General features: G+C 36.4%; 1 protein-coding gene and 1 pseudogene across 4 annotated transcripts in view; both read right to left on the reverse strand.

The window, feature by feature from the left end:
* Window positions 1–1,696: 1,696 nt before the first annotated feature.
* LOC111550140 lies at window positions 1,697–3,061 on the reverse strand (annotated as a pseudogene). Its single transcript, XR_002733932.2, has one exon. The product of XR_002733932.2 is annotated as a signal peptidase complex subunit 2-like (transcript).
* Window positions 3,062–3,087: 26 nt separating this feature from the next.
* Window positions 3,088–14,062, reverse strand: part of SMC4 (structural maintenance of chromosomes 4) — a 36,652-nt gene continuing 25,677 nt past the window's right edge. For all 3 annotated transcript variants that reach the window (XM_023223345.1, XM_023223344.2, XM_023223346.2), the window contains 8 exons: window positions 12,971–13,097; window positions 8,985–9,174; window positions 7,134–7,278; window positions 6,672–6,845; window positions 6,064–6,246; window positions 5,417–5,649; window positions 4,773–4,956; window positions 3,088–4,340 (listed from right to left, as the gene is read on the reverse strand). In XM_023223345.1, the coding sequence (XP_023079113.1) occupies window positions 4,188–4,340; window positions 4,773–4,956; window positions 5,417–5,649; window positions 6,064–6,246; window positions 6,672–6,845; window positions 7,134–7,278; window positions 8,985–9,174; window positions 12,971–13,097 (1,389 nt within the window). In that variant the 3' untranslated portion in view covers window positions 3,088–4,187. The remainder of the gene's footprint in view (window positions 4,341–4,772; window positions 4,957–5,416; window positions 5,650–6,063; window positions 6,247–6,671; window positions 6,846–7,133; window positions 7,279–8,984; window positions 9,175–12,970; window positions 13,098–14,062) is intronic.

Here is a 14,062-nt window from a genome sequence, read left to right on the forward strand (position 1 = left end):
ATCTCATTGTTCACTTCCCACCTATGAGTGAGAATATGCGGTGTTTGGTTTTTGACTTTATTCATCTTAGCTCATTTAAGTTTTCTACCACATTCCCTTAAGCTAATGCAAAAGTACCAACAACTTAATCTTATATTTGCTTTGCTTAAGCGGGCCTATTAAATCAAAGCCCTTTAGTTCCCTTTAACAGGGACTGGAGTTATGATGCATGTGTTACGACTTTTGGCCCACTGTTCATGCAACCCTAAGTGCAGGTTGATTTGCTTTCCAGAAATCCCAAAGGGGCTGCTCTTGGATCACTGAAGAAGAGCCTTATCTAGTTCAAAAAGATGTTTTGGGTCAGATTAGACAATGCTCCTGGCCCTACAGATTGCACATAAACTATCATAAATAAATACAGCTTTTTCAGGGAACTAGTCCTAAAAGTCTTACCTGCTGAGAACAAGTCTTAACACTAAGATGACTGTATTATATCAATTTATGATTAGAATCAGACTTACACCTAGCACAATTAACTATTGTGTGGGTAAAGAACATTTAAAGGGCATAGTAGAGGTAAGGAGACACATATTCAGGTAGTTAGAGATAAAAATACTAAGTTGCATTGATTACTTAAAATACCGGTCACATCATAAAAATGCCCTGTAGTTTGAAAAACACATAAGCCATGAAATGTATGTTAGCCATTATGTGTTAAGCTACTTAATCTCTCATATCTGTGATGTGAATATTTTTAACCCCCACTTTTTGTAGATGAGGGAACTGACAAGTGACTTGCCCAAGGCCATATAGCTGTGGGAGAACCCATGCATTCTCTTTTCAGAGTTCATGCTATCAACTTTAAAGAAGTAGGCCAAGATGAATGTTAATAAGGGTTTATAATCTATAAGAATAGCTAAAAACATAAGTATATATACCATTTTAGATTTGACATTATTTTGTATCTTGATAGTTTTTAGGAAAACTTCATTTTGTTAAGTATGCATAAATATAGTTGAATATATGAATAACTGGTTCTTATACTGCTGTTTTGTATTTTTACCAGCAGGAAGATTGCAAAAGTTAATGTATATAAATCTTGAAATATTTCTAAAATTGTATTTTTACCAGCAGGAAGATTGCAAAGGTTAATGTATATAAATCTTGAAATATTTCTAAGTTTTATGTATAATAAAATACATATTTTAATAAACGCCTTTTGATATTTTATTTGCACTGTCTTAATGAGACTTCCAAACTCAGGAATGGTAGCTATGGGATTTTCACATGGGTTCTGGGTACTTCTATTCTTTGAAACTTAGTACTGCAGGCTGGGTGTGGTGGCTCACGCCTGTAGTCCAGCACTTTGGGAGGCCGAGGCAGGCAGATCACTTGAGGCCAGGAGTTTGAGACCAGCTTGGCCAACATGGCAAAAACCCATCTCTACCCAGAATACAAAAATTAGCTGGGCACTGTGGTGTGCACCTGTAGTCCCAGCTACTCGTGGCTGAGGCACTTGAATCGCCTGAACCCATGAGACGGGGTTGCAGTGAACCAAGATCTTGCCACAGCACTCCACCCTGGGTGATGGAGTGAAACTCAAAAAATCTGAGCTCTACTGCATTGGTTATTAAAAGAATAAAGTATTAAATTCTATTCTCCCACCAAATGAAAACACTTGAGATTATCATTATAGCATTTTAAACTTACTTTTCCCATATATATATTTTTTACTTTTATTGAAAAAAATTTTAGAAAATGGCAGTTAATAAAAGGCACAAACAAATCAACAGGGACATACTAGTGGAAAACACAGTATAAAACTAAAATGCCATTGGCTTCTTTAACTGGTTAAAAGCACAAAATGTAACAGGCAGAAAGTCTGTTTCAAACAAATTGAAAAGCTTTGTGTGTTTTAAATTCTCCCCAAATCAGATACATACACACCCACAGTGTGTGAAGGAAAGCTGTCATACACAAGAAGTTATATCCTGAATTCTTCAAGGAAACATATATTGAAATAGGAATTAACAGAGTCAGCAACAGATTAATAATTAAAATTGAGTCTTAAAATGCTACATGGCCCAAAGCTATAAAGTACTGCTAGGTACAAAAGAAAATGTCTGTACAGCTTTTAGCAAAACTGCTTTCTCAGAAAAGCAAATTAAAATAATGCAATCAGCAGATCAAGGAGACTATAGCTACACATCAGAGCTACAACTTCTCATATCTGTGTCAGAAAATCCTATTTATCCAGAATAGACTAAAATTTCAGGACAAAACAGGGACTTAACATTTCTCACTTTACCCAGTTTAAGTTCTTTTTATCTCCCCCACCCCCCAAGCCAGTAATCCAGCAAGATCCAGCAGAAAGAGGGCTACTTTTAGAATTCGCTATTTTACTTTTCTTTCTATGGCGAGACTGTCATGGAGCCTGGATATTTCAGGCTCATACGCATCCATGACCAGTGTCCCACTGTGGTCAAAAAACTTAGCAATGGACTTAGTGAACTCGGCTTCCCGCTGCTGCTTTGTTCTCCCACTGATGAAGGTCGGCTTCAAGGTGTATTTGTCATCAAACCTTTTAAGATGAGGAAAGCTGCCAAATACCATCAGGATCTTTCCTGTGGGCCACAAGAAGGATGCTCTTCTCTTTATATGGGGTATAAATGGTCAGAATCCCCATCATCACAAAATAGGATATGACGCACAAAGCCAAGACGGGTTTGGACTCTGGAAAGGGGTGCATACAATCCCAAATCAAAGCCAGTATGGCAAAGAAACAGGAGATTGTACAGATGGTGAGGCGACCATCAATTAGACCAAAATTCTCCACATATTTCTATTTTTCCAGAAGTACTTTTTTGGCAGAATCATCCAAAGAGTTTTTCACAGCTGATCCATCCCACTTGTCAATTTTTACAGGCTTATCATCTATCTTCCACTTATCCAACAAGCCGCTACGGCCACCGCCAGCCCCACTATTGCCTCCGAGACCACTGCTTCTCCTGCCCTGTGCAGCTCTGCCGCCATTTTGTCCACCTCTGCGTCTCCCCCTTATATATTCTTGATTTCGAACAAGTTACCATACTTGAATTTCAGATCTTGCTTTATTTAAAAGTCCATGCTAATAATGCGTTTACATTTTTACAGTTACATTATGATACAAACTGTTGGATTTCTTAAATATCTAAAACAATAGCCCACTGAAGAAAGAATTAACTCTTGATTCCTTAGGATAGATACCCAGAAATTTAATAGCTAGGGCAGACTTCTAATTCAATATCGAAATTCCTTCCAAAAACCAAGTGGTTGCCAACTTATGTCCAGTAGCATTAAACATTCTTGAACCAATAGTATAAAAATACCCTGACAATTTTATAGGCAAACATTACTCAAGATACCTTACTAACCATTTATTACTAAAGTAACCCCCAAATACAGATGCTCCTCAAGAGTGGGGCTACATCCTGGTAAACCTATCAAGTTGAAACTACCAAGTTGAAATGCATTTAGTACCCTGATAAATGTATCATAAAGTTGAAAATTTGTAAATGGAACCAGTGTAAGTCAGGGGCCATCTTCATACTCATGAAGCAACTACAGTGGGATATTTTTCAACTTACAAGATAGCCTAGGCTTGTTGAGACACTGTCTTAATTTACTGGCTCTCTTGTAATTAAGTCATAAATGGTCAAACATCAAATTCTAGAAAAGCGTATATTTAAATTCTCATCACTATAATTCAGAATGACTGGTTTACAAAAATAAGTTCCTAGTATTTGGTTAATAACTGTGGTGATTGTCTAAACTGGCAAGCTAAGTGGAATGCCTTAAAGAATCTAGCCAAGATTAGTTGGCAGACGTTTCCAGTATAGGTAAATCAAAGGCCCACGAAGGTATGCTGAGCCTTGATAGCACAACCTAGTTCAGGACTTTGCCTCAACTAACATACTTTTTACTTTGGCAAGTTACCTGACCCTCCAGGTATCTAATTTTTCTTGATAGTCTGCTACTTAAAAGAATGTCATATTTTTGTAATCTAGAAGCAATTATAGAGAATATTTTATTAGACGTAACTGCATAAAATAGAAACCAGTTTCATGATCTAGTTTAAGGAGTATTTTATACAACTCATAATCCTTTACAAATAGAAAAAAATCAGTAATACACTGAATCAACTTGAAGAATCTTCAGTATAAACAAGTTCAACAAAGTCCCTTAGATGCAATTTCTTTTGGATTTACAGCAACACTTTTTGTTATGTTGTATGTCTTGTAAATTCCAATAAGTCTATCCGAAATCTCAAACATATTATTTCGAAGAGAAATTATTATGAACTGTGCATTTTTTGTTTGTTCCTAAAGAGAAAGAAAGAAAAGTCAAACATTAAGTAATAACAGGTAAATCACACAAACAGGTAACCTCAAATATTTTTTGGACAATAAACACTGCATGGATAACATGTAAAGGAATGATGGCAGGAATAATTCATAACCGTATTTCAGTGTGAAAGGAATTTGGTTATTTTGACTTCTAATGGAAAAGATCTAGGAAGATGACCTAGGATTCTAGCTGTGATTCTGCTAATTTGCATTTTTAAATTTATATTTTATTCCTCCAAAATGGAAGTATTTGGTTCAAATAAAAAATAATTTGGTCTCCACTGATACCAGAGGAGATGGAGTTAGACAATAAAGAAAAAGCTCAATAGTAAGAAATGAATAATTCCACGTGCAGTGTTTAGGATACCCCTAAGTTTCTGGAATGAAAATCCCGAAATGATTACTTACATATATATAAAATGCAACAATGGACACATTTTTAAAATCAAGGGCTGCATCAATCTCATCCATGAAGTAAAGGGGAGTGGGCTTGTAGTGGTGAAGAGCAAATACTAAAGCCAATGAACTGAGTGTTTTCTCTCCTCCTGAAAGGTTGAAGATCTTTTTCCAACTTTTCTTAGGTGGTCGAACACTGATGATTAAGAAAATCATAGTCAAATTACTTGTAAAGCTAAAGTTAAGACCTTGTGATTTGTTTTCCATAATTGACTTCTACTGTCTTTCTCTTAGGAATCTGTAATTTACTTTTCACAAATACGAACTCTTCTGTTATTTTATAAAAACGTTATTGGAAGATGAATACATAGAAACACCTACCAAAATTTTAAGATTTAAAGAGCAAGCTAAGTATTACACTTCTTGCGATTCTTTCTCCTTAACAAATACAGTTTCTCATTCCTGATGTTAAAAATGCCTTGAAAATTTAAGAAAAGATGAACTAGACAAATATTTTGTAAATACTGGCGGGCTGCCCCTGTAAACTGCAAGCATAAATAGCATGTAAGCAAATTAATATTTACTAGTAAATTGAGTTTGGAGAATATGCAGAAAAAGGTTAACAGTGGTATTATAAACTCAGCATAATTACACACCTGAACATGATTCCTTCAGAGAAAGGATCCAAGCTGTCTACAAGCTCCAGTTCAGCGTCCCCTCCCAAAGTAAGCATTTGGTAATTTTCCTTTAATTTATTTGTTATCATATAAAAACCGGCCATAAATTCATTAAGCCTTTGTTTCCGAAGATCTTCATATGCCTGTCTAAAATTGTCTCTTTCATAAGTAATTTTGTCCAATTCTGCTACCCGTTGCAAATACAATTCTTCCTGTGAAAAGATTATGATAGGAAAAATCTATTCAGATAAATTTGATATAATTAGCACTGTTAATTATTATTATTTTGTTTTGAGACGTAGTCTCGCCCTGACGCCCCGGCTGGACTGGAGTTCAATGACGTGATCTTGGCTCACTGCAACCTCCGCCTCCCAGGTTCAAGCGATTCTCCTGCCTCAGCCTCCCAAGTAGCTGGGATTACAGGCACGTGCCACCACGCCCCGCTACTTTTTTGTATCTTTAACAGAGATGGGGTTTCACTATGTTGGCCTCGCTGGTCTCAAACTCCTGATCTCGTGATCCACCCCGCCTGGCCGACAGCATTAATTATACAAAACTAAAGGTCAGAATTTAGGCTAAGGACTGAAAAGAATTTCAACTAGTATACATAAACAGTTCCTTCATACCTTCTTTTTATACTCTGCAATGGCACCGAGGTTTGGTTTCATTTCATGACACCGGGCTTCCAAAAGTGCAATTTGATTTGTTATAGAATCTGGATTCTTGATTGCTTCAAGATCCTCTGGGCTTAGAACTGAAATCTCTTCAATAGGATTATCTTCTATAGGATGCAGTGATATTTTTGAAATCTAAAAGTTCAATTTAGGGGAGAGTTAGAGAAGGCATAATATCACAATTCATTGTTTTAAAAAAATAGTATGACAAATTACACAGTTATGAAAACAGGAGTTGTGACTGATTTGTGTATCAATTATTTTTCAAAGGACTTCAAGGAAAATAGTTGTAACACTCAAAAGTGTTCATGTAATCTTTTCTTAAATGTCCAGATCAGCCTTATGGTGAAAGGGTAGTTGTCTAATTCTAACCATTACTTAGACTTTTCTGTCTATAACAGTATGTCCCCATAAACCTGAGACGTGATCACAGAATTAAAAATCACAATGTAGCTCACAAACAAAATTTAAGAACCCCAATCCCCCAAAACAATCCTCCCCAAACCCACTTTTTTCATAAAGAATACGTTAAAAATTAAACTAAATGGTAACAATCTCACCTCTTTGTGCCAATATTTTATTTTAGAATTATGTTCAGCGATGTGACCATCTATTTGTTCAAGTTTCAACTTAATACTAAGTGCATCTTTTTGAAGAGCATGTTCATTTTCTTGAATAACTTTTAATTCTTGAAGCAGATTGCGATGTTCTTTCTGGATCTCTGGTAAGGATTCCTAAACACCGAAAAGAACTGCTAGATAGAATCTTCCCAAACAGAGCCATCATTTTCACATTACAAAGATGAAGGAATTACCAATCTCTCCTTGCTCCTTCCATTTAAAAATAATATAAGCATTTAAATTCACAAATTACAGTATTCTCTTATTGTACAATTACAAATTGATAGTTATAAAACTTTAAATCTATGAGTGCTTACTACATTCTAGGCATTGTCACATATCCAGCTCTTTAAATTGGTTCCAGTATCATCCCATCTCCTCTTAATAGAAAGCAACTCTTACCTCTGCAGCATTTGTATTCTTTATGACCTCTGCTGCTTTGTCCTCAAGACTTTTCAGCTCTGCTGTTAGGTCATCCACCTCTTTCTCAGTATCTTTTATTTCTTTCTCTGTACGCAAGACAGAGTCTTGTGCCTTTTGAAGGTTTCTAAAGAAGCAAAATGATGCATCAAAAATGCGGTAACATGATTTGTTATTGTTTCTGAAAACCTACTAAAGAACTTTTAATGAGATTTAATGTGACATTTTTAGTATTCATAGATTTTTAAGTTTATGATTTTCTAAACCATCCTTAAATCGGTTTTTGTAGGTTTATACAAACACTTGTGGGATGAGTTGTATATTTTTAATTAAAAATATACAATATAAGCTGCTTGTATCATCTAACTTTAGATTGATGCAACACTGTCCATTAGATTATCAAAGTGTCATTTTCTCATCAGAGATTCTTAAATCTCTACACCCATAAAGTTGTACCTTCAAATGCTTACCAGTTCAAGACAATGCAACAAGTACTTCCAAAAAAGCAAGGCACCACTTCTCCCTTATTACCTCCTTATCTCTGAGCAAAACACTCTGGATTAATTTAACCAGATAATCAATATGCAATCAATTTGTTAGAATTTTTTCTAAAAAAAGAAATGGTTATTTAAATTTCAATATTTTATATACATATCTAGCTTTATTTTAGACATACTTCAATAAATACTCTAAACAAACTAAGGCCGGGCACGGCGGCTCATGCCTGCAATCCCAGCACTTTGGGAGGCCGAGGCAGGCAGACCATGAGGTCAGGAGTACAGGACCAGCCTGACCAACATGGTGAAGCCCTGTCTCTACTAAAAATACAAACATTAGCTGGGCCTGGTAGCGTGTACCTGTAATCCCAGCTACTTGGGAGGCTGAGGCAGGAGAATCGCTTGAACCTGGGAGGCGGAGGTTGCAGTGAGCCGAGATCGTGCCACTGCACTCCAATCTGGATGGCAGAGCGAGACTGTCTCATGAATGAATGAATGAATGACTGACTGAATGAATGATCTAGAAGTAGATAAACCTTTTTTTTGTAAGGACAATGAAATCTTTTAGGTATTTACAAATTCAAGGTGGCTGGGTGCAGTGGCTCATGCCCGTAATCTCAGCACTTTGGGTGGCCAAGGCAAGAGGATTGCTTCAGCCTAGGAGTTCAAGACCTGCCTGGGAAACATGGCAAAACTCTGTCTCTACAAAAAAAAATACAAAAATTAGCTGGGAAACACGGCAAAACTCTGTCTCTACAAAAAAATACAAAAATTAGCTGGGTGTTATGGCGCATTCCTGTAGTCCCAGCTACTCAGGAGGTTGAGTTGGGAGGACTGCCTGAGCCTGGGAGATTGAGGCTGCCGTGAGCCCTGACTGTGCCACTGCACTCCAACCTGGGCTACAGAGCAAGACTCTGTATCAAAAAATAAAAATATAAAATAAAATGTAAGTTACCAAGAGAATTTTGCTAAGTGATCCCATTTTTACCTCTTTTACTTATTCTTTTAAGACCTATATCTATTTAAATTAAGGACCAACTACTCCCTCCCCGAGCCCAGAGAAACAAAACTGATTTCTATGCTCTCACAACAACTGGGGGGTTCCAGTCTACCTGTACTTTCCTATGGCATACCTGTTTACCAGCCTTTTTAATTGGCCATAGGATAAATGTTCATTATAGGTTTTCCATCATGAAAGTCCTATTAGGTAATGTGTCAGACAGGTTCAATAAGTTAACAGTAAGACAAACATTTTATGGAACATTACATAGTAACCCCCTTTCCAATGTGAAGGTGGGGAAAGGGAAAACAGGTTAGGGTAACATGCATACTCCACCTGTCAGCAGTCTTGATTGCTACTTGGGCTTTAGTAATAGCAGAAGCACATTCATCTAATTGCTTATTTATTTTATCAAGTTTGTCTTGTTGGGCCTTGAGTTTATGATTATTGATTTCTACGATGATATTGTGTAAGCGTTTAACCTCAGCTTCTACTTTACCAGCTTTCTCAGCCACAGCATCATATTCTGAAATTAAAAAATAAAAAATCTAATTTGTGTTTCTATGTTAATGAACATCATTTGTTAGATGTACATTTCTTCAGTTGCTATGACTTAACATGAGGCATTAAAACAAATTTTAGGCACATGGGAAAAAGCACCTTAAAAAAACGATTTCCTGTATCAAAACAAATGGTGTTATAAAAATATACAAGGTTAAACACTCTTAACTCAGCTGTACACACACCATTTCTTAATGGCTTCATGTTCTCGGCTTCTTTTAAAGTATCTTTACAACTTTTTCTTAGGGCATTTCCTTGACTACTGAGTTCCTAATGATTTTTAGCCTTAGATACACACTATGTGCCTAACTCAATATTATCTTGCCCACAGTGAAGTAACTGTGGTTATTTTCTTCTGCTAACATAACTTCGTAGTTCTCCACATTAAAACAAAGTGGAGGATATAAGATGAATTAGCATTTCTTCCTGTGACAACGAAGAGTAAAAGTTAACATTTCCCAGATTCCCCTGTAGCTAGGGTTTAGAGGTAATTTAGGTCAATTCAATCAAAAGTACTTGCATAATTTGGAAGGCATAAACAAATTGGACATGTTTCTTCTGGCAAGCAGTCACACAGAAGTCTGGATTTTCTATAATGAAGTTACAGGTTCTGCTGTCCAGTCAATAGCGTTGTGAATATTAACAGGCAGTGGCACTGACTTTGATGGTATGGATTATAGTAGGTACAATGTAAATGTACTGCTACTGTTGGCAGTTGTAGTGGCATCTTCCAAATTTGAGAGATTGCTTTCCAAATGTGGAGGAGGCAGTAGCTTCTTTAATGGTTCTGTAGAGCAGCTCTGGAAATTATTCTTGAAATGTTAAATCTAGAAACTCTCTTTAGACATCCCAGTGACTCTGTAAACACTGTATTACCCTGTCCCTCCCCCACCACACCCACCCACCACACATATCCTATTTATGCTAGCCATACTGAATTCTGTTCTCCACACTTGAATCTGAATCACTATACAATACAGGAAGAATGAAAAGGTAGCAAAAAGATGGGAAATTCAAGCTATCAAGAATACAGAAAGGCAATAAAAAATGCTGAGATAACTGGTGGAGATTCCCATAAAGCTCCTGTGGGTGTATGGGTATTAGGCACAGGAAGAGGGAAGTAGGATTTGCTGAGACAAAGATTGGACAGATATAACTACTGCTTCCTTCGTCTTTGCTCTCCTGTTAGGCAGATGTTGGAATTTCAAGAGCTCCCAAATCTCTTAACTTCCTGCTTCTTTATCTTTTTGTACTATGTTATCAGATAATTCTTTAGCCTGATCTTTTAGCCCATCTATTGAGTTTAATTCCAGTATCTCTATTTCTCAAATATCTGAAATTACCATTTGGCTCTAAAAAAAACAAAAACTCCCACCACTTTTTTGGGGTGGCTTATGGATGGCTCCTTACTTTCCTAAGAATATTAAACATATACATTTAAAAGTCCTACATATTGCTAACACTAGTAATTACTTCTTTCAGGTCTAAGTTACATTTGTTGACAGGATTAACTTGTTCATAGTAATACTGTTCTTTGTGGCTGAAATTCTAATAGGCTGCCTGTGTGCTTGGCTCGCTTATAGGGTAGAGCACCAGTTGCTGTGGGAGCCATCAGCACCACTCATGATGATTGGGGGATACCTCAGGCATGCAGTTGAGAAGGCTTCTATCCCTGAATCTCCTTTCAAAAAGAAATTCTACAGAGCACTTTCTTGTTTTCAAGTACCTGCAGTGCATTTCTTAATACCTATAGCAGTATGTCTATTAGAATTAGAAAAGCTGTGGCACATATAGCCGAAAATTCTTGACATCACTATTCTATATTTAACTATTTATTTATTTTTGAGACGAAGTCTCGCTCTATGGCTCAGGCTGGAGTGCAGTGGTGCAATCGCAGCTCACTGCAACCTCCACCTCCCAGGTTCAAGCCATTCTCCTGGTTCAGCTTGCCATGTACCTGGTATTATAAGCGTGTGCCACCACACCCTGCTTTTGTGTGTGTGTGTGTTTTTAGAAGAGACAGGGTTTCACCATGTTGGCCAGGCTGGTCTCAAACTCCTGACCTCGAGTGATACGCCCGCCTCGGCCTCCCCAAGTGCTGGGATTACAGGTGTGAGCCATGATGCGCAGTCCAATTTATCTTAAATATAAAATGTTTGCACAGATTTAGATATAATGATTTACTGTAGCCTTTATTTAAAAATATGAATATGTTCAAGAGTTGAAAAGAAAATATTTAATCTTAAAGATATGCTTGCACGAATGGGTCCTCCACATGATATTAACAGAGTCTCCTGATAATATATGGCATTTCTATGAGAGGAGGTATACAGAGCTCCTAATAAAGTCAAGAATTCCTTTACAAATAAGTATGAAACACATACAGAGTCTTGCGGTCTCTCCATGAAAATGTTGCCATTAATAGCACAGATAAACATTTTGGCTTCTCAACTGACCGTTAGGTACCATCAGAGCCATTGTTGTGGGTGCTTGTAGGGAAAGTGCAGTGTGGTTGAAGGCCCCAGAGAATCTGGGTTCCTCCGTCCTTTATTCCAGCCACAATGGCTTGTGTTCCCAGCATACTCCTGCTTCAGCCTTTGTATTTGCTCCTTTATGTTCTTCTTGGAATGCTTTTCTCTCAAACATACACAGGTTAGCACTCCCACTTTCTTTGGGCCTCCACTTAAATATGTGCCATCTTACATGTGTGCTCCCTGGAAAGAGACTTTATTTTTGTTTACTGCTCTATCAATAGAAGCTAAAACAAAGCCTGGTCAGTAGCAGGTACTATTTAAGTGCGGGCCTGAATATTAGAAATGCAGATAGACACAGACGCATACACAAATTAATATGAGTATAAATGAACATTTGATATGCATTGTGGAAATGTGTCAACATTTAAAAATTTTTTTCTTTGGGAAGAAAATCCCATTTTTGGAGCAGTTCAATAACTGCTCCAACTCCACTCTCATTAGTTTTTTGGGATGGTTAATCAGTATTTGTCTTCCTTGGCTCACGAAGCAAACTAACAGGGATCTGTCTTAAGAATAAAAATGAAGCTTGCTGTGTTTGCTGGAGTCACTAGCTAAGACTGTGTAAACCTGGAACGGGACTGTGCCATAATTCACCATCCCTTCTCTCAGTAAGATGCACATCTATGTTTGATTGAAGCCAGCATGGAAAGAGAAGCACAGCTGCTCAAGTGCGTGATCAGGGGATTTCAATTAAGGCTACAGAGCCAATTCTGCCTATGAATTCCTTTTCCTGCCTAAAGATTCTATTTTGGTAGAACATTTACACGTCTATATGTGCACAAGAAGTTATGAAAGAAAAAAAAATACAACTATACATTGTTTTTCTTTGAGTGCATACCACTTATTCCTTGTGTTATTTAAGTGATTTAGTTTTTCTAAATCTATAACCACGATCTTGAAGGGGTTTTGGAATGATTAGGGCCAAAGTATACAAAGTATGACATTAAAAACGTGGGCTCAAAAATCAGACTATATCACCTATTCCTATACCACCACGTACTGTGTGACCTTACGCAAATTATATATGTATACACACACACACACACCACTGTGCCTCAGTTTCCTTATTTGTCAAATAAGACTTAACAGCACTTACTTTATAACAGCATAAACGAGTGCAATGACTTGCATATACTTAGCTTCTATTATTATTCCACTGCTTCTTAAATATTGCAAGCTTTAAAAACCTGTTTCTGTTTTCAAAAAAAGGTCTATCTTTAAACATACCTGTTTTGAAAACACTAACGTTTTCTTCTAGCAATTTCTGCTTTTCTTTGTCAGGGGCTGTAGCAAGTACATTGGCTTCAAGTTCCTTAACTTGGACATTCAAATATTCTTCTTGCTCTATTAAACGCTACAAAAAAGTTTTAACATTTAAGGTCAATATTTTAACATTTGCTGTAAACATTGTTAATTTTTAAAAAGGGCACTTAAAATCTTCAAGATACACACTAATAGAAAAAGGGAAGACATGCGCCACTCATATAAAAAATGAAAATGGCCAACAAAAACAAAATGTGTAAGCTCATTATAAAGACAAGTTAAAATGCCACATTTCTGTTTACAAGATAGCAAACTTATTTAGACCACCCTAGTGTTCAAAGACTTGGAAAAATAATTATTTGAATATGCTGTTAGTAGTGCATAAATTATAACTTTTGAAAACAATCTGGCATTATGCAACAAATGCCTTAAACATTGTACACATATGGTCTAATACTTGTAATTTTTGAAATCTAAGGAAATAACTGAATCAATCAAGGTATACCTACAAGGATTTTTTTTTTAACATAGCCGTGTACATAATACACACACAAAAAATTGTCAATTATGGTATAAACAAAATGCTCTAAAGCAATTTAAAACAAAGTACATTTATACTGGCTTGAGAAGAAAACCATATTTTATTAAGAAAAGTTAGTATGACATTAAAAAAACCATATGCACACTTTATATATACATATCTACCACATATATAACTATATTACATGCAAACGGTATTAAAGTTGAAAGAACATGCGTCAAAATTGAAGGTGATCATTTGGGTATTTTCTGAAAACTTAAAAAAAGAAGTGGGAGTGCATTGCTTTTTCATAATTAAAAAAAATTCCACTTTGAAAAGAATAAAAATAAAGGGCCATATAGTTGTTAAGGAAAGTAATGTTTCTATGGAGTACAAATGGAAAACAGGAATAGCTGTGGTTGGGGCAACATTGTGACAGGGCATTATCTATTAGTATTCAGTGAAACAAAATCATCAAGAGTTACATCTGCCTATAGATCCTCCCTCCCTTATATATTTTATAAATTGTAAGCAAA

This window comes from Piliocolobus tephrosceles, chromosome 2, assembly GCF_002776525.5.
Source record: "Piliocolobus tephrosceles isolate RC106 chromosome 2, ASM277652v3, whole genome shotgun sequence".
NCBI lineage: Eukaryota > Metazoa > Chordata > Mammalia > Primates > Cercopithecidae > Piliocolobus > Piliocolobus tephrosceles.